Raw genomic sequence first — 26,259 nt, 5'->3', positions numbered from 1 at the left:
AAGTTACATTTTTTATAATGTTAAAAAAATAGTGTGGATACTAGAGTCAGTACAATGATCTAGAAAATATATAGTATGGTAATACAGAATTGGATACTAACCCAGCCACAGCCGTCACATACTGATAAGCCTACAAAAGGTGGGTTTTCTTGGGATATGACAGGGAAATGTGCATTTTTTCAAGGTTTTATTTAGATGCATAGAGTAATGCTTCTCCTACCTGTGAATTGCTTCTTAACCAAGGCCATTAATTATAATATGGTCACAAGCCAAGAAATGTGTGAGAATACTCTAAGCATCTAAAACATTTCACCAATTAATGCACTTTATAGGATAAGTCCTCCATTTTTATTCAAAAATGAATTATTTTTGCTATATTATAATTCTAGTAATCTCAGGTTTTATGTCCTAGAAGACTAGAAATGGAAAACATAGAAACTGGAGAAGAAAAAAAAGATAATTTAGATCAAATGAGTCAGGCATAGCTCAAATGATGAACAGTGAGTGATAATTGATGATCAACTCACAAAAAAAGAACAAACATGTAAATAGCATGTATAAGAACATGAAAGTCTATGGCCACAATAATAAGATCATTCAAACACATTCTCAAAGGGCCTGAAAGTACTGATAAATTTCAAACTGGTTTTATTACATACCAGAAATATTTATTGAAGTTTTATTATGTAGTATGTTACTTGATTAATAGGTGATACTTTCAGTTTTTAAACCAATTTAAAAAATCTTACATATACATTTTACATAGTAATTTACAAACATTATTTAGAATATTTCTATTATAATGCTAATTTTAAAAATAGAAAAAACTGGGAATTATTTGCTCAAGTGGTAAGAGCCAAGTGGCAAAGCTAAACCTAATGTTCTCCAAAAAACATCACCCTTTCTATATCTGGATTGAAAACAATTCTTTAAAAAACAACAATGTTTTCTACTCATTCTTTGTAATGAATCATAAAAATATATAACCTGTTTAAGAACAAGTCCCATCAAAATCATTATAGTAATTTATAAGAGGTTTCTAGTTAATATGGTGAAAGGAACATATATAGAAAAGCCCCCAAGTAAAATAAAATGAAAATGATATATGAGTTTAAAAGAAAAGGAAGTTTCAAGAGAAGTGAAAAAAATACATAGGATCTTAAAGCCAAGGCAATTAATAGAAACTAAAGTAGCAGAGATCTTGGAGGTAATGGAGAACAAATGTTATTTACCAGGAAGAAGTGATCTGTTTATGCTGTTGGGGGAACTGTTAAGACTTACTCCTTGGTTTAAAAAATTAGGTACAATGAGATAAAAATGAAAATTCATTATTGGTAGCCCTCACAATCAAATTGCATCAATCACAATCGTCTGCAATTGAACCCCAGAAAGAACCCACCAAGTGTTAGAATGGCTGGCTTCCCTTTTGCTGGACTGGAGTCTGAACAAACAAGCTGGACAAGGGTTTAAGTCTATGACTGTCTTACTGCATCTAACCTTCAGCCACCATGTGAACACTGTTGTCTCCCCAGCATAGAAATAAACTGTTCGACCAATTTGAGATTCCCCAACTTTAGCCCAAGGTGTGAAGGATATGTGAGTGAAGAGTAAACACTGAATGTGTCAAACTTTTCAGCTAGAGTTATCTTTTGGTGAGGCGAAGTGTCCACCTATTTACAGTTAAATAATCCAAGTGCTGTTTAGCTGAGAGAAAACAGGCCTTTCCAAGGTCAGCAATCTGTAGCAAACTGTAAGCCAGTTAGTTGGACAACACTTCCAAAGTTGTGTTTATTTTTGGACAAAGCCATTATTCTTAAATTGCTGACTTTATGGACACAAGACTCTATAATAATGAAGGCCAAAACCACATCTCAGCTATAGCTAATGAACGAAGGACACTTCTTCTGGAGAATAGCAACTTGGTAGAAAGGTAAAGAGGAAGGAGGTGTCATACCACCAGCAGCTCACATCCACTGGGTGTTCTCTACCAGCCACAACTGTTTCACACCCTTTACACATTCTGAGTCATCAAAGCCTCACAATAATCTCATGATATAAATTCTGCTGTTATTCTCATTTTTTTAAAAAAAATATTTTTTAGTTGTTGATGGACCTTTATTTTATTTATTTTTATGTGGTTCTGAGAATTGAACACAGTGCCTCACGCATGCTAGGCAAGCGGTCCACCACTGAGCCACACCCCCAGCCCCTGTTATTCTCATTTTAATCAATGAGGATATACTTAATGTTAAGGTCTTTGAAAAGACTTTTTGGCTCCATGAAATTTCAATGAAAGGTGGAGATAAAAATTTTCAATGTTATTTTTGTTGAGTAAGATTTCTGAATGTGGGCAAAAGATAGCTCATCACAGGGAATGGATTGGAGAATACCTTGAACACTCTCCCTTTGACAAAAACAACATCCTCACTTTCTGCCACAACAATTCAATTCTACTGTTAATATCAATTCTTCTGAGTTCTAAAGAAGTTTATATATTCCAGAATTCCATATTCATTTGAAAATTGTTTACCTTTGTTAGGGGTAATAAATCAAACGTCTCTATTCATTAGCTTATGCTTCTAAATGTAACACCTGGCTAATTGTACTCTCTCTGTTAAAACAAATATTATTAGATACTAATAAGCTCTAAACAGTAGATTAGATTTGAGGGCTATAAAGATATTCTGCCATCATCTCATCTGGAAGGAAACCAGAGAAAGAATGGTCACTGGGGTGCTGGGGTAAAAAGAAACCTGAAGGAGGAAATGTGAAGCTTCTAAAAGCCAATTTTGTGCACTTTCCAACTTTTCCTACAGTTAACATGAGTTTTATTGTCATTATTTTTTTTAAAGAAAAGACTTAAACAATTTTTTAAAGATATATTTTTCTTTCTATGTGATGGATAAAAGAAGTTGTTGATTAAGTTAGTAACATATGGAAATTCAAAGTAAGGACTGAGGCAAGGTGCTCAGGAGAACATGTTGTTAATCCTGACCCTGAAATGACTTAGCTGTGTACCCAGTGTTCTCATCTACAAAAGAGAGAGATCCCACAAGTGATCTCTAATGGCTTCTGCAAGATTCCTGACTCTTGAAAGCCAAGTTTAGGAAGAGATTAACTAGAACAATCACCCCACACTGCTATCTGACTACACATATTTTGGCTTATTCTCTATTTATATTATACTGAAAGTATAAAATGAAAGCATTTTCTAAATATACCTGCTTATTAGTTTTCTTTCTTATTTTATTAATACTATTAAAATTAGAGATCTTTTAAGGGAAGAGGCTATTACTTTAAAATTTATTTACAGTTCTGTCTTAACACAGTATTATTTACTGTTGTCAATCAATTTGTTCTATTAAAACTCATATATCTTAACACTTGTTAAGTAAAAACAAGAAAAATAAATATTCTAAGTCCTCAACTGCTTTGTAATTTCCTTTTCTACTTGTCTTTATGCATGCTTTCAGTAGTTGAGCTAATAAACATTTTAAATTTGTATTTGTTCAGGGAGAACCACTTTCTAGCCAACTACTACCAAGAAGTAAAATCTAAGACTTTGGTAGTAACTGACATTTTTGCCAGTATATTATATGGACTCTAAAGACAAATGTGAAAAATTCATTCTGAAGTGAACATTTTATAATGTTGAGTGCTCTGTATGGAAAGGCTCTCAACAGCTTTAAATGAGTGAACGAGAACACATTAATTATTTGCCATTAAAAGTAGATGGAAATTTCATTCTCTGATATATATATATCAATTCTTTCTTTGACTCTTGTTAAGTGGCCTTCAATTGGCATAGCATCTGTTGCTTCTCTTTTTACAAAGTTGAGAAAACAATAACACATTGGGAGGTCAGCGGTAAATCTTTAAGTAGAAACACATTCTATAAATGAACATTATCATTGACATCCTTTTCTCAATTTCCAACTTTATATAACCATCAAGTTTTGGTTCTTACTTTGGTCACATTATAACCAGATTTTTGTGGAGGAAACTTCAGTGTAGTAGAAGGTACAAATACTTATTATTACCTAACAGAAGATAAAGTGAGAGAATAATAAGAAACACTTGGTAGCTATGATTAACAAATAAAAAATATCTCTTGCTTCCTTCTGTATTCAGGAGCTTGCAGTGATTTCTACTATCTTTTAAATTATGTCTAAGTAGTGTGGCTAAATTTCAAATTTGTCTTTCAACTGACACTTTGAATTTTCTCTCTTGTGAAAATTCCAAAGGGACTTTCTTTTGCTTTTCCCAAATAATTCTGTCTTCTTCCTGCCACATATCAATAACAACAATAACAACTAATGTTATCTGAGTACTTGTTATGTTAAAGAAATATTTTTTTAAATCTTCATTATTTAATTCTTACACACAAAAACCCAGTGAATTAGAGGGAGTGACATCATCAAGAAGGTGGAAGTCCTAGATCCTTGCTTTGCCCCTGGAGACAAAAATCAACATTAATAGATGGAACAATTACTTTGTGAGGAATCCAGAAACCAGTTAAGAGACTCCTACAGTGCAGGTGAGTACAAATCTAGCTGCACTGAAGTCAGTAGGAGAATTCCTAGACCCCATTCATCACAGTTCCCTCCTTGGCTCAGTTTTGTGTGTATGTGGTGTCTCCTGGCTTCTCCTTGGGAAGGAAAGAGAACTCAAACATGTCCAACATTCAGACTTTTTGGAGACTTGCTGAAGGAACTGATTTCTGTCTGGTCTGAATCTCAGGAGGATAGTAAAGGGCACTGGGTTGAAAGTCATTGAAAACAATAGTGGTGTTTTGTAGTAGTACACATTAGTTCAAAGTAGTCCCTCCCTCTAGCCCAAGAAAAAATAAGTTGGAGAAAAGTTCCAAGTCTCAGTATTCCCCAGGAGAGAGAAATAATTGAGGTATGTGTCCATTATTCAGGATTTGGGGGAGTTCTGCCTAAGAGATTGACTTCTATTTTGCCCATCTTTTAGTGTTTGTAGGACTTGGCATACCCTAGAAGTCTGTGGGGCATTGAAAATAAAAGAGAGTTGGAAAGTTTGTGGCACTGCCAGAGAACGTGCATTAATGCAGACATGTGCAAAGTGAGCAAAGGTACATAGCTTCTGATAAAAGCAATTGTCAAATTCCTGATTGGGAATTTAAAAGCTCACATTTAGAGGATGCATCCACAAAAAAGTTTTGAAGAACTCCCAGAATCTGTATCCAAGATGATTGGTGATGATCTTTTTGGGTACAAAACCAGTTTGTGATGTTTGGGAAAGGTTGCTTTTTTTTTTTTTTTCCCAAATGTGAGTCTCAAGGAAGAGTTGAAAGGCATACAAAGAAACAAGGCACCGTGATACAAAGAATACCATAAATCTCCAGAAATTGACTCTAAAGAAATGGCAGCATATGAAATATCTGGCATTTACTTCAAAATAACTGTAGTAACAATGTTCAATATCTTAGAAAAATGACATGTCAACAAAATGAGAAAATTTAAAAAGAAATAAAAATTGTGTGAAAAAGAAACAAAAATTAGAGCAAAGAATACAATAACTGAATTGAAAAATTCACTAGAAGTTTTCAAAAGAAAACTTGATTATGGAGAAGAAATCAGAGAATTAAAAGATAAGTCATTTGAAATTAGCAAGTAAGAGGAACAAAAAGAATGATTAAGAAAGTGAATGAAAGCTTAAGAGACTTCAGAGAATCCCAAAGAATATTTGGTAGGTATGTTGTAAGTGCCTATTAAAGATAAGTCTCACTGACTCTTGCTTTTACGGAATATATAGATGGTCTGACTAAAGGTCATCTTTTACTCCTTGAAACTGGATATATTTCCTTTCCTTATTCAAAGTTTCAACCACATCGAGTTAGAAACATTGTCTATAGTAAAAAAGTAAAAACTTGATTGATTGACAAACATTTAGAAACAGACATAATTTAGCAAAATCCAATCTGAGAGTTTATTCTAGAAAATCCCTGCTGATATATTAGAAAGGTGACAGGGATAGAAGTTCCCACATTAAACACTCACATAGACAACTTTGGTAGGGATGTATTTCATGCCTGATATTCCTAAAAATCATCACCTTGATGATGAAGGTAAAGATAATGAATGCAATTTAGCTCCCTGGCTCACAGAATTTGATTTTCTCTATTAGTTGGAGGCATGCATCATTGCAGACTTGTAACTTTGATCTCACTTCTCTGAATCTCAAAGTAATATCTGTAAGTACTATGAAAGGGTGTTAATGAGGCACAAAAACATGGTCAATGTAATTTTCCCCTTCAGAGTAAGAATCTAGCCAGTAGTACAGGAGTTAAGAATGGCATTCTAGTACACTTCATAAATATGTAGAACAATCTTCTCTCTCTTTAAAAAATGTATTCATTGTCAAGGGAAAAAAACTATTATATAGTATTTGGTTGCCAATTTAATATTAAAGCTAACTGTCCCTCTCTGAGCTTAAATGACCTCAATTTGTAAAGACCTGGATTGCCTCCAGAGTCATCTATAATTTAATTATCTGTATCCTAGCTCACCTAGAAGGGCTCAAAATGAAATGGTGACTTTGGTTTCTGAGGCTAGAATCAATAGCCATTAGGAGAATGAGGAGATTTTTAAATCTAGGGAAAAAAGCAAGTACTTAAAATATCCATTGCATCAGCCTCAAAACTCTAGTACCCAGACAGTACAGGTATGGTGGAATTTTTATCATGATGCCCTACACAGCTTTTATGCCTGGAAAGGTACGGGTTAGGGTAAGAACAGATTGTCAATTAGAATAAGAGCTGAAGGTTTAGTTTTCAGAGAACTGTGAACTTGTGTGGCACATTTACAGAGGCAGACACATCCTGAAGAACAGAAATAGATGAAGCTATAGATAAGAAGAAAATCTTAATGTAAGCCAATTGTATGAGTTTTCTCTAACCATGTCATTGGCAACATGTAAATGCCAGACATCATCTTATATACAGCTTAAACATAGCAGATGTTGGCATTTAACTATAGGTTGCTATGAGAGAAAATTGCCCTTGAATGAGAAAGGAAGTTTACTGGCAAGGAAAAATGATCTTTACTGTTAACAGTTATACCCCAATAATAGAATTGTTTCCAACCAGCGATTGTGGGGTGGGAAAGGAGGAGAGATGTAATGATACCTCAATTCCAACCTAAAAAAGAAAGAAAATCAGCTTCAGTTTAAATTGCAACGTGTGGGTTGTATACATAGAACCTTCTCCTCCCTCTCTTCTCAAACCTCAAGGCTTCATGTTAAATGGGACAAATCACATCCTTCGTAGTTCTGCTCTGTTTGGTACAGCTGCTTGCTGCAGGTGGTGCCCTAAAAATATATTGTTTGTTTATTTTGCAATATAGCCGTCTGCAGAGTGGTACCTAAATGTGCAACTGCTCCCTTCTCTTTCTGTCAGTGAACCACATGATGAAAGACTAAGACCTCTGCCAAACCTAGCATGAAAAGGCCCAAATAAGAGGCACAGGTAGTGCTTGAGGTTCAGCTTCTGATAAGTTCCATTTTCTCTGGATTCATGAAGCAAAGCTGACAAGCAGACTATCTGTCATCAGAGACTGGATTTCAGCGAAGCAAAGCCAAGCAAAAACTGCCTTTGTTGGGAGAATAATTGTGCTACTCAGGAGATTAACATCTGTAAGCATATGGGATGTAAAAGGAAAAAAATCAATAACACATCACAAAAAATAATAAAAGCAAAGACTAATCTCAGTTATATATTTATGTAGATATATTCAAATAGAGATTTTAATGATTTTTTTTAATTTATAATTTATATGACCAAATAGTTTTCCTGTTCACATTGGCAGAGTGCAGTATAATAATTTACATAAAAATATTTTTTAAACTATGGTTAATATAATGATAAACAAAGTTAATATTACTAACGAATATTATTTTAGCATTTTCTCATTGAATGAATCCTAGAAAAACACCTCCCAGGTTGGGGGGTGCAGTTAAGTGATATAGTACTTTTGTAGTATATGTAAGGTATTGCATTCCATTGTTGGTACCAAAAAACAAACAAATAAAAAAACCTTTCCCAATATTATAAGTTTTATATGAACTATTGCTGCATTAGAAAGAATAATAATAAAGAGTCATGCCTATCCAATCTTTGGCAAGTCACTCTTTTCTACAGAAATTTTATATAACATCAATGGGATGCTGATAAATAGGTTTTATAATCGTTAAATAAGTAAAATGTAAAACTATAAACATTTTCTAGAGATATTTTGAAAACAATTGGCTTCTGGTGAACAAGTCACTAATATTCTCCTAAAATTTAGTGATTTGTAAATGCATTTGGATTATTAACACAGGAGGAAAGAACACAGCAAAGTAAAGATGAGGACATGATTCTAACCTTCAGAAATAGGAATGATGTTGTTTCCACTGAGAGTGATGTAGAGAAGAACAGGAAAGTGAAGACTTGAGATGGGAAATAGTGACTCAATGTCAGGCTCATCAGGCAGACAGAAACAGAGAAATGGAAGAAGGCAAGGCAAATAGAAAAAGTTGAACAAGTAAGTCTGAGGCTAATTCCAATATGAGAAATGGAGGATGGAAAGGATGACCAGATTCTGAAGGAAAGTCACGAGTCATTTAAAGAGAACAGAATTTAAATAGAAAGTAGATTATATGAAACAGAGTTCAATAACTGAACTTACTTTTGAGTATGTGAGCTGTGTTTGCTGACTGCAGATTGCATACCTGGTCACAACTCCCCATGTGCTCTCATGTAGAGGCCATAGTCCTACCTTTAATGCTGCATCTCCACATGGCTCAGTCCTCACACACAGTCAGAATTTAGGTAAAACATCACCTATCTAAGTGGCCTTCTCTGGCTATTCTCCAGTGGCTCTCTTTTATCTTACCCAGCTTTATTCATCAGCAGAGCATTTACATATTGGACATACTATATATATTCTATACATATATGTATAGAATATATATATATATATATGTATGTATGTACATACACACACTATATGCATGCCTCTTCTCATAAGAACATACATTGCATAGGAGCAGAGGCTTTGACTCACCCTTGCATCTCCAATGAGAATACCAATACACTCAGCAAATATTTGTTAACTGGCAGAATGTATATAAAGCAGTTTCAAGCTCCAAGCAGTTGAAGAATATGGAGGAATCAACTTTTTAATTTGAATATTTAGATTAAATCTACACAACTTTAAACCCCATTTGAAAACTGAAAATCTGTACCCACTGAAAGCTGTAGTGTCTCATACTTAACTGATTGCAACTTTTAATTGAAACTTGAACATAGCTTTGTGGCATTTCAATTTGACCTCTCTCCAGGAGCAAGAAGCCTGTGAAAGCTCTTTATCCTGAAATATAAAGCTCAATACATGATAAATTGAAACTGGAAAAAAAATCATCTTTCTCTATGAATAAGAGTCTCTGTATCAATTCCATATAAGTGAAATCTGTGCAGCTAATAAATGAAGAAAATGTGTCTGCTGCACAGAGCTCAGTTTTATCTACCAGGAAAAGAATAAAAGTAGAGGGTGATAAACTGTTTGGTCTTGCTGTGGACTACTAGTCAATCTAGATACTGATGAAGCTCCTGAGTGTATTAGCAGACAGCAGTTTATGATCCATTATTTCACATCTTATGCTGGTGATGAATTGGATAGCTGAGATATATTATTACTCAGGACACAAATCTATAGCATTGCTTCAGTGGGGGTCTTCCAACTCAGTTCCAGGATAATTATTTCAGCACTTTGGAACTTTAAGTCTATAAGTGTGAACCAAAGAAAATGTGGGCAATACATCTATGTAATTTCAACTCATATCACACGCTCATAATTAAAGGACAATAAGGACAATGTATTTTTCCATATGGTTTGCCCTCTCCTTTATGACATTTTTAATATCAAGCTTTCTTTGATAACTTGTCTAAATCTTTTAATTATAAGCAACATAAACTTTTCAAAGTTTGTGCAATAAGTGATTGCTGAAAATGAATACCCAACCAACTTTGAATCACTAGAATTTTTTTCTGTACTTCACAGTATAATTTCAGTTAAAATTAGTTTTCATAGTAAATACATAGTATATTAGGACTAAATCAATGTAAACATGACATTCAACTAAAAGGATAACATGAAATTACAGCACGGGTGAGCTGTAAAATTTAGAAATTAAAAACAAAACGAGAACTTACCCATAATTCTGTGATGAAGAAATCAATAAAGTTATAGATAGAGAAGTAGAGAAAGTGAAGATGAATGATTGGAAGACATTTGATAGTGAGAGCAAAAAGGGATGATTTGTATTTATAAAGTTGCTAATAATAAGCAGCCCAAGCTTTAGAGGTGGAGCTATTCAGAATCAATATAAAAGAGCAGAGCAACTCATATATTTCAGAATATAAGAAGACAGAAAGAAACTCATAATATCCTTGGAGCTATAGCATTCTCCACTTAATTCCATGACTCTGGAATCATGTTTCCAATTAGCATTAACAAAAATAATCATGTGGCAACTACCTCATTAAGTATAATAAATGTATCATCATGAATTACGTTAGGAGGACTAAAAGTGATAAACATATGTGTGTGAAAAGTTGTGGTCTTGACTCTCAGGTTCTTGCTTGAGAGGGATTTAGCATGATGGGTGGCGGAGAGGACAAATGGCGGAGTCAGGGAGAAGGCAGCCATGATGCTAAGGAAAGGGAGAGAAAGAAAGGATCCAGACTAGGAATGGCAAACCTTGCCATGTGGAAGGGTGTGTGGGTTGAGAATAGAAGAATTTTAAATCCTGTTTGTAAGATTGGTAAAAGCAAAAGGTACAGAGAAAATATCACAGATGGCTCTTCTTCCACTGTGTAAACACCATTTAGCCTAAGTGTGTTTGCCCATATTTTTATTCTTTTCCATTCAAGTATAACATGCTAAACAATAAATTACCCCTCATATTATAGCTGTCAGTATAAATCATGTTTATATCCCTCCTTTGAGAATGCCATGCTCCTACTTAGAAACGCTAGCAGATCTTACTACTATTGTTCTATCACTGTGTTTAATTTCCAGTGAGAAGGAAATTGCTACCAAAGATGTATTTCTTAAGAATTTTGTATCACAGTAATTGATCATGACTGGAAAAACATCCCAAAAAACAATGGTATTGTACATTTCAAAGGAAGATGTCAACCTTTCGTTCTCAGGCCAATTAACTTGTAATATTTTTCACAAGATACTCTATTTAGTGTATTTTAATATACTTCACTTGTTTACAAAATAATTTGTGACTTAATACAATTTATTTAATTCTGAAGCAAATTTATGATCATACAAATAAATATAAAAATAGTATTGTACACAGTTCATTGTACCATATTTTATGCACAATACTTTATTCAATTTAAATCTCCTATTATTAAGAAAATAAAATTATTAGTGATTGGTCGTGTCTTTAATCATCACTGCCATTTGACTGTACTAATGTGTTTATTCTGTGGTGTTTCCTAACATTCCCACAGGTACAGTGAAGTGCTTATGAGGTAAGCAAGTTCTTTAAACATGACATACAGAACAGATAGATATTGCATACTGATTACAATAATTGATAAGGGACTGTGCACATAGGCTAGTGGTGCAGTGCACTAAATAGTATTATATTGGTTTCTAGAATCATGGTAATATCTGGGGAGTAAGTAAACTTAGTAGGATTTAGTTCATTTTTTGCACGTCATTATGAGTTATTCTGAAAGGATTAAAGTATTCTCAATGAGCAGTGAAAGAAACTGAGCTAAGGAGAAAATAAATAATTCTACCTTTATTGTTTTTCAAGGCAATTTCTTTAATGTTATCTCATTTAGTTCATAATTACAAAATAGTTTATTATACAACTGGGTATAAGATTTAAGGATTGTTACTCTCAGACTGTGAATATTTTACGTTATAATTCTAAATTTTCACGTAGGGAATACCAGAGAATATTAAAAAAAATTACATTTAATTTGACCTCAGAGGCTGGTTAAATTCTGGCACTCTGCTTCTTTATGTGTTCACAGAACTACATAACAATTTACAAGGACACTTTTCAGTAATAAAGGAAAATAAAGTCAAGAAGCTGTTAACTGTTTTGTGATTACTATACCCAAAAGTTGATTGGCATCTGTAGATAAGACATCAGGGCTTTACCCTTTAAAGTGATATTGTTCAAAGGAATTTATTATGGTTCAGAGGAATAATAAATAAGCTTATTCAATAAATTCCTTTGAACAATGTACTTTTAAAGGATAATGCCCTGATGTCTTATATATGTCAACCAACTTTTGGTTAAAATAATCATGAAAACTGCATACTTTAATATCAATTGAATACTATTCATTCAATAACAATAGTATTTCTTACTCTTCAGGGATAGATTCAGTTGGAGTTTTCAAATAAGTTGTAAAACTTATTTATTTATAAGTTTTGTTACATTCAATTGCATCAAAAAATATCCTTTCTGGATTCAATTTGCCATTCTCCTATTTCAGAAAGTATCCTTGGAAAAACTCCCTATTTATACTAATACTTTGTTCTTTTCCTCATATTTTGAAATTTTCATAAACTGTTCTGATGCTACAGAAAGACATGCCACTTTCATTTTGTTTCTTGGGCCACTAACTTTTGACAGGGAGATCTGTGCTTCTGAAAACCTGCACCACAGCTGGAGTAGCAAGTCCAACAATCAAGCCAAGCCTCAAGCTGTGAAGCCCACCTGGGAGTGGGGAAAGAGCCCTAGTCTTCACTCCAACCCTTGTGTACTGTAGTTAGCAAGCAGTTTTGTCTTAATAAGAAAATGATTGCATCACCTTCAACACTGGACTAGTAATCAGAAGATTCAGTTTACAGTTCTAGAAGTATACCAACTCACTCTTTTGGTGGAAATACAGAACTCATGGTATAGATGCACAGATTCATTATTTGATAAGAAGCTCGTTATTTGAAGGGCCTGACCTTGATGTCCAGAAAAGGAAATGATTTTCAAGACCCAGGAAGAATTTGATGAGGCAGCCAGAGCCCTGATGCCCTTTGGAATTAGAGTTACCTTCCCTGACCAGACTCCACCTGGTTCTAAGAAATTCAGGAAGTAAGAAGGATCAACAGTGAAGAGAAAGGGAAGGCACTAATATCTTCAGTGAAAATTTTAAAAATCACATTCACCAAAGACTCTACCTAAGGTCTAAGGAAACAGAATTTTAGGAGTTATGGCGTGGCAATCCTTTAAAAAAAAAACCTAAAGAAATTTCTATTCTCAGTCAAGTTGAATTTACTGTTTTAGAGTAGTTCTCATTTCTGTTGCTGTACATTCTGAGAGAATTTTTAAAAAATTTACCTGAAAATTATGTATATTTGAAATGTAAGCTTGATAATTTTTTTATTAGTTTAAATGACATCCTTGTAAAAGATCAGTTGACCAAATATGTGTGGATTTATTTGGGGGCTCCATTCTGTTCCACTGGTCTATGTTTGTCTTTATGTCAGTACCATGCTGTTTTAATTACTATGGCTTTGTAATTCTTTTAAAATTGAGAAGAATGATACTTCCAACATTGTGGTTTTTAAAACTGCTTTGGTTATTCAGAGTATTTTTGAGGTTTCATATGAGGTTTAGGACTGCTTTTATGTTTCTGTAAAAAAAAAATGCCATTGAGATTTGTATAAGGATTTTATTTAATCTATACATCATTCTGAGTAATATGAACTAGTTCAGCTGCAAAAGATGTATTTATTTTGATATATTATAAATATTAGTATATTTTAAAGAGATCTATAGTGTCATCCATTTAAATATGTCCAATTAAATTAGAATATCACTGTGATTTGAAATTCACCCTAGCACGCATACACATACTTAAGGATTATAAATTTTATGTAGTTCATTTTCTTTGAATTTGCACTGCTTCTACACTGCTTTCACAGAATTTTGTTCTAATTAAATATGTTTATTTACTTGAAAGTTGTATTATTGCTCAGTCTCTCATACTACTTTGTAATAAATTTAGATGTATATGTATAAGTGTGTATATTCATTGAATATGTATAGATTTTGATTTCGTATTTTTCTCAGGTCCATGAGGCAGAAAGTGTTAAAAATTCTCATTCTGAATATTAATAATAATACTATTCTCATAATTATTATTTTACACACTTGATTTAAAACAAAGTAGTCTGTACAAACTGATCAAAATTATTATGTATGAAAATAAATTTGTACTTGAAATCTCTTTGTTATTTATATTAGAATGGGACAGAGTTCAGCATGATTCAATTTGTAGCATATTTTTTTTTAGGTTTAAGTACTGAAAAATCTTTTTCCTAAATAGTAGATGCAGTTTTTATAATGACCAATTTCTACAACTTATCCTAAGTTGCATAGCACAATTTCCATAATTATCTATCACAAAAATTATTTCAAATAATGTACCAAGTTACAAATTTATTAGGGTTTTCTTTCAATTTTAATGAAAGCAAAGAATTGGAAATTGCTCAATTTGCAACAACAATTTCTGGGAAGTATACCAAAAACACTATCAAGACATAATAAGTAGCTATTAATTATAGCCGTCTCTTAAAGGAACCTAGCCTAATTTTATATATGTAAAAACTTTAGAAATATTGAAATATTATATAATTTCAAATATGTTTTTTGATAAAATGTTTTTTCTTAATTAAAAATCATGTGCTTTGAGTATATTTTTACTTAAGCTATGTAGCTGCAGATCTGGCTAATTTAGTTCATAAAGTCAACCAGATCAAACTTACTTTTTTTCTTAAAATTCTGTTTTAATTTTTCAATTTAAATACATAGGACACAGGGTATCCCATGGCACCATATGACTTCTGAATATAGCTGTAGCTGAGTAGCAGCAAATACTATTTCTCCACTTTTCGTTTTAGAACTACACAAGCTCTTAAGTTAGATATAAAGCCTATATTACTGATAGCAATGCCGAGTTGACATGAAAATCATGATTTCATGCACTATACAAAGTTTTCCAAATAGGGACAAGATATTACTGAAGGTTGAACTTGAATACTTGGATTTAGCTATGAGCTGTGCAAGGGTATTGGAACTTTTTCTAGCTGGGTGTTGTAATGTACTGTTGTAATCCCAGCAGCTTGGGAAGCTGAGGCAGGAGGATCCCAAGTTCAAAGCCAGCCTCAGCAACTCAGGGAGGACCTAAGAAATTTAGCAAGAACTTGTCTCAAATTAAAAAAAATAAATAAATAAAAATGGATGAGGATGTGGCTCAGTGGTTAAGGCTCCCTGGGTTCAATCCCTGGTACCAAAAAAAAAAAAAAAAAAAAAAAAAAAAAAGAAAAAAAGTAAAGAAAAGGAATGTTTTCTAAACTCTTCAATGACTTTCTTGATAATTTGTATAATTTCTAAGCCACATCTAATGGCTTTGGGAACCGGTAAGCTTATTTACATTTTTATCAATATCTTCTGCTAGTCTCCTAAAAAAAATTAATAGTCAACCTGCCATGAATTTAGAAGTATGTCAGAAGTAAAGGAAATAATAAAAGAAATAAAGGAACACAAGACCAAGCAATTTTGGTTGGAGAGGTTTATATAAAATTTAGAAATATTGATTCTCTGGATGTGGCTAAAGAAAAGAGAGAATAAAGGCTTTATTTACCAATGAATTATTGGGAATTTTAACATGTATTTTAACAAATATAGTTATTTCAGGTATTGTAATACATGCTCACTCTTAAAATACCATTTATGTATATTTGTTTGCAAAACATATTCATTTTTCATTGTGTTGGTTACAGGGAGTAAGTCTAATATGTGCATAATAAATATGAGGTACATACATATCCATTCTCCTCACCCATGGCAGATGTAGCCAATCAATCACAGCATTCTTTGCCACTGAGAAACTGAACATTTAGACTTCAGTAATCCATTATCCATTAGCTGTTACAGCATTCAGGTTGAAGACTATTTCTCAGCCTTGTTACAAGAAAGAGCACATCCATAATCCCTCTTTACTAGCTAAACATCTTAGGAAGGGTTTCTAACCTGTTATGCTGCACTCATAGGATGGTTACACGGTCATAAGATTAAATTCATGTGAACATATTTTCTAACCAATCATGCATTAAGAAATCCAATCAATTATCTTGTAATGTAAACAACACCAACTCCCTAGTTGATCTCTGTACTTTCCCTACACACATTTTATTTCTTGGTAAGTGTGGGGTTTTTTTTTAATGGTTTTATTAGAATTGTGCACACCTGTATGCCTTCTGAGTGTTGTATCTGATACTAACTGGAGAAAAAGACTGCTGGAGGAGCAGAAATCTGGAAACCTTACTCCTGGCTCATCATTATGATGCTCTGGCAGACTTTTTTGCTTGGCTGGAGGCTGTGTGATTAATAGCCCCTCTTCTCAATTATGAGGATATTATACTCATCTTCCTTTGGCTGTAAATGGGAGATATCTATGTATGTGAGATGCAAATGTGAGCTCTATGAATGCTAATTTCAAAATCAGCCAAAAGTTGATTGGCAGAAAACTGAACAACGCTGTGATAGGCATTCTGGGGGTCAGAAATCTGTGAAAGAAAGGCTGAGTGAGAGTGGAGAAAAAAAGAGCTGGAGAGATTTGGAGTTAATCAAGAGCAATAGTTGGGAAAGCAGCAGTTTATGAAAGCAAGTCTAAGCCAGATATCCCAGAAGGAAATCTGGGATGACGAAAACAATAAAAGTGAGAGTTTAGCTGACATTACAAAAAGTGGGATGAAACTAAGAAGCCAAGACTATGCCCCAAACTGCATGAACTGCTGCATCCTCTGTCTCTTACGTCCCTGAAATGTGTCCGCTTGTACCTGGTTTGTGCCCTCAGAAACTCTGCTCCATTATTAACTATAACATCCTTCATGTCTGGGATACTGTTGTCTTTGCTTTTCTAGATATCCCAGGGGACAAGCACTCAGGAGTGTTCCCTATATTGGATTGAACTGAATATTTGATTGTCAGAAGGATGATCCGGATAATACAAAAGGGGAGGAGCAGAGAATCCAGACACTATTTAATTAGTCAATCATTACAGCAGAAGAGATCAGGATGAGTACAGGAAAAAGTCTTTGGTTCACATCGGTTACACATTCACATTTTTACATAATCCATATTAGTGACTGTTGTATTCTGCTACCGATGTGATCCTGCAATTTGTATTTGGGGTAAAAATGGGAGTTCATAACCCACTTGAATCAAATGTATGAAAGATGATATGTCATGAGCTTTGTAATGTTTTGAACAACCAATAAAAAAAAATAAAATAGTAAAATTATGCAATGAAAACAAGAGGTTTAATAAAGCATGTACATTTGAAATATATTTTTTAAAAAAAGTCTTTGGGCTGTTTCCAATGAATAGGCAGAGCAAATATTTTAAGATAAGACCTTTTAGGCGGGTTTGCATTATCAACTCAGATTGACTAAGTATTTTGTGTAGCGGGCATTTTCAGCCCAAGGTGGCTAGACAAGCAAGCCTAAAGGCCCAAAGTGCTGAAACTTCCATGGGTAGTTTCTTAGGTAAGAAAGTTGGTAACTTAGTCTCTGGTGTTCCTGAATCAGCATCACAAAAGAACCCCTCCCTGCCAAAGGAAGACCTGATGAAGAGAAAGAGATAAAGGTGCCACAGCCATTGATACTTGGTTAAAATAAATTTTTCACTCCACTGGGGGACAGTGTAGACAGAAGGGAAAGCCATGTGAATTATTTTCCCGATCTGTTCTTACGGACTTTCATTCACCTTCACATTCTAGTCACCTTGCCTTTAAAGATTAATTTTACTTATGTAAAAGTGTTTTTCTCTGGGCAGTATGACAGACTCAACATATGCTTTCATATCCAAATGCACTTCTTTGCAAATTCCCTTTGCCAAAATTTTATGTGAATATAGTTATACACACACACACACACACACACACACACACATACACACAAATTCCAATAATCCTCTTAAAGAGTCATATATAACTGTCCTTATAAGTAAACTGCATCTTCACATCATCCTTAAAATATAGGTGAAAGTTTGCCAAAATATTGACGATATTGTAAAAAAGGGATGGGAAGGATAATTCAAATAAAATTTTGTTTAAAACCCTACTCTAAAACATTTGTATTGACATTTAATTTGTCTCAGAGTCTCAGAAATGTTTCACTTTTCTCATGTGAGATTTAACACTATTTAAATGGATTTTAAAAAATTAAATAACTACTTTCATTTCACCAAATCTAACTTGTCTTTAAGATAAGCAAAAATGAACCATTTTAGATTTCAACATGAATACAGAAAATTTTGTTTATTTGAAGAATTGTCTCAGGTTGGACATATTAAGGAAAGATCACTTAGTACTTTAGCTAAGAACATAATTCAAATTTTCTGGAATTTATTCATATTGATCTTGAAATATTTCTAGTTCTTCCTTCTTGGCTATTTTGTGATTGATGGGACTCCATGACTATAGTGCTAGACAATAAACTGTGAAGAATGAGCTGCTTCTCCCTGGAAGGACCATGCATGTACCAATATGGATCATGCATATCTTTCTGTGATCTTGGGCATGGCAACCCAATGATAATTGGGTTTGTGGTTGTTACTCTAGGCTTGTATCCTTATTGACAATGAGTGTAGAGCCTCCTGCTGACACAGGGAATAAACCTGTATGATATTTAGTCAAAAAGATTTAGAAAATGTTTTAGTAGCACAGCATACATGTAGTCTATCATAACATCCATATTTTATATATATATATATATATATATATATATATATATATATATATATAATATTAAATGGTTTTAACTCTTAAAGAATTTTATAAATGATTACTGCCTTTCTATGCAGAACTTATTATCTCCTGTTACTCAATTGGGAGTCCATATCACCCTCAAAGTAATTCACTGCAGAAAGAGGTAAACATCAGATTGCACTTGCATTATTTTTGGCTAACAATTGTAAGACTATGAACCTCAACTGCAGATCTATATGGAATCTAAAAAAATACGTGTGGCTCTAGAATCTGAAATGATTAAATGGATTCATATAAAACAAAGTTGCCTTAACAATGTAAGTCCTACAATATTATGCAATTAACCTTAGTGATAGTTCTTCTTGAGAAAAAAGATGTCTTTATTTATATTTTTCATAATAATGCAATCTAACATAACTTATTTTATATAACATAAGCATACATTATATGAATTTGTTATTTATTCTCCTACTTCCTCCTGATCGGAGGACTCTTTTTTTGGTACAATCCTATGAAACATGGCAGCATGAAAGTCTAGATAGAATTTCAAGGAAGGATGACTTGTTCAGAAAGGAGGAGTGTGGATAATAGGTGATGGACAGTGCCCAGGGGAAATCTAGGAAGAAGGAAGTACGGCATAGGGCAGAGGAAGAAAGAAATCCATGTGCTGGCACTTCCAGAAGAAACACTGAGGGAGAAGGTGCATTGAAATCTCATTTGTTTAGGTAAGTTGAATGTTAGCTGTGAAAACTCTCTGATATTCCTCTAGATGTTTGGAAAATTCTACCAAATCAGATAATTCAATCTTGACTGGTTAGATTTCCTATGAAAAATGCTGATGATGTTGAAGGCCATTTAATGCTTGATGAAGAAAATCAGCATGCATAGTCCAGAGGATGGCTTGGTTTAACATATTCTTAATAAAAGTGGCATTAATTAGGAGGAACACACACACACACACACACACACACACACACACACACACACACACATATTCCCTTTGTGTGCACTGAGTTTGCCCAGAAATAAAACAAATTCCAGAAGCACTAGAGGAAGTGGTTGGCTGTCAACACTTACTGCGAGGATAATCTGGAGGGAACTATGAGCCACTTCTATGTACTGGTACTCCAGAAAACACCCTGAGACCGTGATGTAGCGATGGTCTTCTGGGGCCCAGTCTGGGGCGGGTGTCACTGACGTCACCATACATCCTGGTCCATTCTCCATCCACCAAGATCGGTGCATTGAAATATTAAAAGTCAGGATAAGGTCTGTTTCCTGCAAGAAGGCAATTTATAAGGATGAGAATTACTTCATAAATATCAGCTTATTTGGGACTGAATTATTTTCTATTTGTGCATTAATTGTAATACTGAAATGTCTTTACCATTAGGGACTCGTGAATATTAAAAAGGGAATGATTTAAACTATCATCAGGTGAAAGTCTTATATTATAAATCTGCTGTATATTTTTTCCTTGTCAGAATATTTATTTATCATACATTTTAAATCTCAAAGTTGTATTTCAGTGTGGCAACATTTCACTTGTAGCTAATGCTCATATTTATAAAATCTTTATGTAGTAAAAGACAATATAGCTTATTTTCCTCCTTTTTATTCTAGTTGTCCCTCTGTATCCATAGGGAATTGGTTTCAGGACCCTCAGTCCCCGAAGATACCAAAATCCAAGGATGCTCAAAATCCTTTATATAAAATGTCAGTTGGTTGAGTCTGGATGCAGAATCTGTGGATATAGAGGCAGACTGTGTTTTGGCAAATCAGTGTCTCTTCAATCTCATCAACTTCTGTGAATTCAGTCATAGTATTTTTTTTCATGGAATATCATTAGCAAATTCTTGCAGGGTGGAGATAATACATCAATAACTCTTTAGATTAATTTCACTATGTAGGTGATTCACAGCTATAACTAGAATAAAAGGTACAGTTTCTGAACTCAGAGAGCTTATAGTCACGTACACCAATAAACTATCAATAGAATATGGAAAAAATGTCCTATTCTGGGAAGATAATGGTTAAAAGGAATGTATCAAACATGTTCTATTACTCTGCAAGTTATGATTTTTATTCACAAATCCTAAGAGTGAGCCAATGTTGGAACTTGAACTCTTTTAGCCTCAAAGACAGTTGAGGCCACATGATAATAGGAGCCAACTACTCTCACTCAAAACTGAGAGTGAAGCGCTAGTGTGACTAGGTAGACTCTAGATAGAAAAATGTCTTAAATCATGATTAGTGACCTTGAGACTCTTACTGACATTGAGAATATGTAAAGGTTGAGCTGGAATGGCTAAGGAACTTGGAGACTATAAGGAGGATTCTGTTTGCGGTGCTAAGTGTCACCAACTTCACAGTGGGGACTGGGGGAGAGAGGGGATACTTTTGCTTCTTTTTGAGACCATTGAAAAGGCTTTAAGCATCCCTTGGAACCTGTGAGAAACAGCAACTAGTACCTGGTTCAGGTTTAATAAGTCTCAAAATAAAGTCTGGTGTTGGAGCTACCTGCTTAGTGGCCAAACAAAAAGTAGGCAATGTTTGGAAGCAAACTGAATTGCTACATTTGATGGTTCTAAGAGCAGAAGTGGGCCATCAAAATAGAGAGCTAAATGGCCTTTTTATTAGTGTTTTCCCAGAAGAACTATTGGTGGGGGATAATGGCTGAGAGTACTGACACACATTCCCATGGTCTGAGGGAAGAATTGTAATACAGTGAACAGAGAAGATATACCCACTAAGTCATACATACAGGAGAAATTAATGAAGTCAAGTGTCTCTGAAAAAAAAAACAGAAAAAAAAAACCCAGGGGCTAAAGTAAAACACTGAGCCTACAACTTTTCCATGTAGAAAGGGAAAAGCTTAATTTTGAAAAAAAATTTTGACTTTTTCTTCCGAGGACTTTTTATTCAGAAGGACATAATCCTTTCTGAACAGAAACTATTTGGGGAACAATAGTGACAACAGATAGCTTTTACTATTTGAGGGTCACCACAAGAATAGGTGTGCTGTTTATTTTTTTCCAGTGGCAGAAGAACTAGGTCCATAGGTAGATTTGCAGGGGCAATTATGAGAAGAGACCAATGCTTTCTATTTTTTTCTTACAATCTTAGCCATTTAATGTTTTGTTACCAAAAACTGGACACGACACTGAAGCGCTTTAGAGTGCTTGATCTTCAGCATGTACTTCTCCTGAGTGGCGTAAGTTCAAGGAGGCAGGACTATGACCATTGCTTTCAGTAATCTGAAATACCAAGTTGGTATTTTCCTTACTTCTGGTGATGAGGTTATAGAGGAAGGCCTCTATAGAGGTCATTATCACCTGAAGTCCACAGTTCACATTAGTGTTTGCTCTTTGTAATATACATTCCCAGGGTTTTGGCAAATATATGACACGTGCCCACATTATCATATCATTCAGAATCATTTCACTGCCTTAAAAATCCTCTGTGCTCTACATATTCATTCCTTTCACCTCCAAAACACTGGCTACCATGTTCCTCTGACTGTCATCACAGTTTTTCTTTCCCAGAATTCCATGTAGTTGGAATGACACAGTATGTAGGCTTTTTAGATTGACTTCTTTTAAGTTCCTTTAGTGTCTTTTCATTCTCAATAGCTTGTTTTTAGCACTAAATAGTATTCCTTTGTCTGGCTAAATCAGTCTTTGACCCATTCACCTATCCAAGGACAACTTGGTTGTGTCCAAGTTTGGGCAATGGCAAAAAAAGCTGTTATAAGCATCCATGTGCAGGTTTTGTGTGGACATAAGTTTTCAATTCATTTGGGTATATAATGAGGATTACAATGTCTGGATTGTATGTAAGGGTATGTATAGTTCTATAATAAACTCCCAAACTCTCTCCCTATTGGTTATGCCATTTTTCATTTCCACCAGTAATGAGTAGGGATTCCTGTGACTTGGCATCCTTGACAGAATTTGGTGGTGTCATGTTCTGGATTTTGGCCATTGTAATAGGTGCATGGTGATAGTTCATTGTTGTCTAACTCACATTTCCTCCGTGATATTGACATTGAGCCTCCTTTCCCATATTTACATGCCATCTGCATGTATTCTTTGGTGAGGTGTCTGTTAAGGTGTTTGACACACTTATTATCCAGTAGTTTGCTACTTATTATTGAGCTGTATAGGCTCTTGGTATATTTTGAATAATAGTCCTTTATCAGTTAAGACTCTCACAAATATTTTCAACTGTCTATGGCTTGTCTTAAATATGTTTTAAAAGCAATAGGAATTCCTGAGCTTTATCTACTCCAAGCGTAATCAATAGGTTATTTAATTCCTGTATATTTTGTAAATTTTGAGCTCAAAATCATAACTTTTGATATAATGAACATGACCTGAGAGCACAAAATACATCAAAATCACAACTAATCTTTTACATTCTTGGTGGATTCACACACACACACACAAAAAAAAAAAAAAAAAAAAAAAAACTTAAAAGAAAATCAGCTCAGAATTGTAAGATACTAAAACTTTTAAATTTAAAGAACAGTATAATAATTATATATTCAGATCCGTATAGTGACAAAAAAATCTTTGTATCAATATATTTATTCATCTCTCTAAGTAGTCTTTAAAAAGTTCAGATTAAAGGAACCCATTATTGGTCATGTTATTTTCAAAATAACAGGGTCTGATGTGTTACATGAAAGCTGTGATTAGCGTTAAAAATTTGTTTCTGACAGGGCTTGTGTGTATTCAGGTCAATGAAAGAAGCCTAATTGCCCAACAAATAATAAGCATTTGATTAAAAAAAAAGTTGACAAGTAAATGAGAAAATGATACTAGTGACATTTCAGAATTTCAATAGAAAGTGAACATTTACTTTCCCAGTTTCTGGCATTTGAAGAAGAGCACACATGACTATTGCACTAGTAAGCAACAAAGGCTACATTGCCGAGATGAGAAAGTGGAGAGAGTGAGAAGAGAAGTTTTGATTTATAATTTAAAAACATGAAATTGTCTTATATTTCTGGAGTTTTCTATTACCTTCTTTTGGAATAGTATTGAAAATTTATATTTTCCCATTTGTAGACTATTTGATTACTATTAGAAAGGCTTGGAACTGCTTTTAGTACTAAATTGCAATGGTTTATAGTTATCATCATAGTTATTAAACATAGAAATGATTCATAAACCATATGCAAAAAACATTCTACCGCGGCCATAATGATGTGAAGTTATGCAAAATGGTATTATCTTGTAGAACATCACATTGTGAGGTTTATTGTCTCTTTTGGGAGATTAGATTTAAGCTAAAGTGTAACAATATAAGAAAGAATTTGGTAAGTACCTAATAAGTGGTAAGTGGACAATCCATACTATGAATTCAGACTATGGTGCCAGGATACTGTAGTTGGGGTCTGGAGGAATGGCAAGGCTTAGATAGGCTCCTGGACAATTTTAAGCAGAGATCAAGGATTCAAAATTATAGACCTACAATAACTTGTATGTTTAAGTACTAATAGGTGGCTTTATAATTGTGAGAGGGGAGTTTCTAAGAGTAAAATAGCATTGGAAAGATGAGATGGGCTTAGAATGGGGAGGATTTAGAGGCGAGTTCAAAAGGCCATGAGATTTTAAAAGATTTTTGATCAGTGACAGGCCATGGGCACTATCAAACATGAAACCACAGGTATTACAGTAAAAATTACGAAGTCTGGGGTAGACCCTGTAGAAGACACAGGGAGACCCGCACAAATGAAAAGCATGATGCAGGTGATTACACGGACGCTTTGAATTCTGAGTGTTTGACCTCCACTGCCATGAATCATTGTCTTGGGTAACAAAAGAGTCTCCTGGAAAGGACCAGGACTAAATGGCTTTTTGCACTCCTAGGGTGAAAGTGGGACAGGTCTGTATTCTCACCTTAAAACACCATTCTGGTAATGATATTAAAGGAATCCAAGCACTTGCATTTAATGTATTGTAGCGTATTTTAACAAACAAGAAATACCCTGGGAGGTTAAAGTGTTTTTATTAATAAAAATATGTACATTTAATCTTTAGGATTGTGAGAAGTAGTTCAGGAAAGCCCATGATGAATACAATTTTTCACTAGCTGAGAATGAAAAAATTGGAATAGAAACAGAGGCTATATTTGAAACCAAGAATCACTTTTCCCCCCCATAAACTCTTAAATAAGATATTAAAAGCATCATCAGAAGGATGTGTACTGTATCTCATAGCCAACACCAACATATGGATACTAATTCTAGGAAGTCCTAAAAAATTTCCTTAAAATTATTATTATTCATGGATCATTTCCTGCTGGTGAATTTATTTTAACTCTAAATATAGAATTTTTTTCTGGTGATACTTGTGTAGATATATGCAAACCTGCTTCTATATATAAAAACCCCAAATGTGTAGGTTATTTTGGTAACAGGAAAAATCAGTAAAAACAAATCACATTGCAAAACATGCCAGGAAGAAAAAAAACTGAAAAATTAAGATTGAGAAGATAAATAAAATTACAAGTATACTTTCTTTAACAAATTGAATGAATTTTACTTATGAAAGAATGCAGTCCAGAGTACAAGGACGTGCATGCCTACCAACTCCCAAATCCAAAGATGGGAATCATTTTTCTATATGATGATCTGAAGAAAAGCTAATGAAGCATCACTTATATATTTATTCTCTTACTTGGTTCTAGACTCTTTAACCATGCATAACCTGAAGATTGACTGATTAGGGACCATAATTCATTATGACACCACAGCTAATGCTAACTCCAGCTCCCACTTCCTCTCATGACTTATTCCAGTCATGAGAATAAGTTATGAGTTATGTCTGTGAGTGGTGAAAACATTAAAAAACATTGCTCTAAAAACACATGAGGAAAGCCCAATGTTCTTTGGACTTCTAAAACCTAGAGTTTTAACAAACAAAATGTGATTCTTCACTGTGTGGAAAGATTCACTAAAGATTTAATATAAAATATTTAAAGATCAATGCTGTTATGTTTTCATGATTTTTTTTGCCAGAAAACAGGGATCTTGTATCCATGTTCCAACAAAGATAGTTACTTCTCTTTTTTAAATCATATCTCAACTTCTTCCTTAGTCTCTAATTTTTTTTAAATTAATTAAAATTTGTGTTCTAATTAGTTATACATGATAGTACGATGCATTTGACACATCATACATAAATGGGGTATAACTTCTCATTCTTTTGGTTGTAACTGATGTAGAGTGACACTGGTCATGCAATCATATAGGCACATAGGGTAATGTCTAATTCATTCTACTATCCTTCATAACCTCAAACACACCCCCTTCACTCCCCTATGTTTAATCCAAAGCACTTCAATTCTTCCCTACTCCACCCTTATCATGAATTAGCATCTGCAAATTCCTAACAATTTTCCTTAAATTTTTTGGCCTTAGGTTTTTGGGATTG

General features: G+C 33.9%; 1 protein-coding gene across 2 annotated transcripts in view; it reads right to left on the bottom strand.

The window, feature by feature from the left end:
- NKAIN2 (sodium/potassium transporting ATPase interacting 2) overlaps nt 1-26,259 on the bottom strand; it is a gene marked incomplete at its 3' end in the record, with an annotated part of 990,354 nt that overhangs the window by 155,635 nt on the left and 808,460 nt on the right. For both annotated transcript variants that reach the window (XM_081295856.1, XM_081295855.1), the window contains one exon: nt 19,895-20,095. In XM_081295856.1, the coding sequence (XP_081151982.1) occupies nt 19,895-20,095 (201 nt within the window). The remainder of the gene's footprint in view (nt 1-19,894; nt 20,096-26,259) is intronic.

This window comes from Spermophilus citellus (genome assembly GCF_964194105.1).
Source record: "Spermophilus citellus genome assembly, chromosome: 5".
Classification (NCBI taxonomy): Eukaryota; Metazoa; Chordata; class Mammalia; order Rodentia; family Sciuridae; genus Spermophilus; species Spermophilus citellus.
This window is presented reverse-complemented; position numbering and strand designations above follow the sequence as displayed.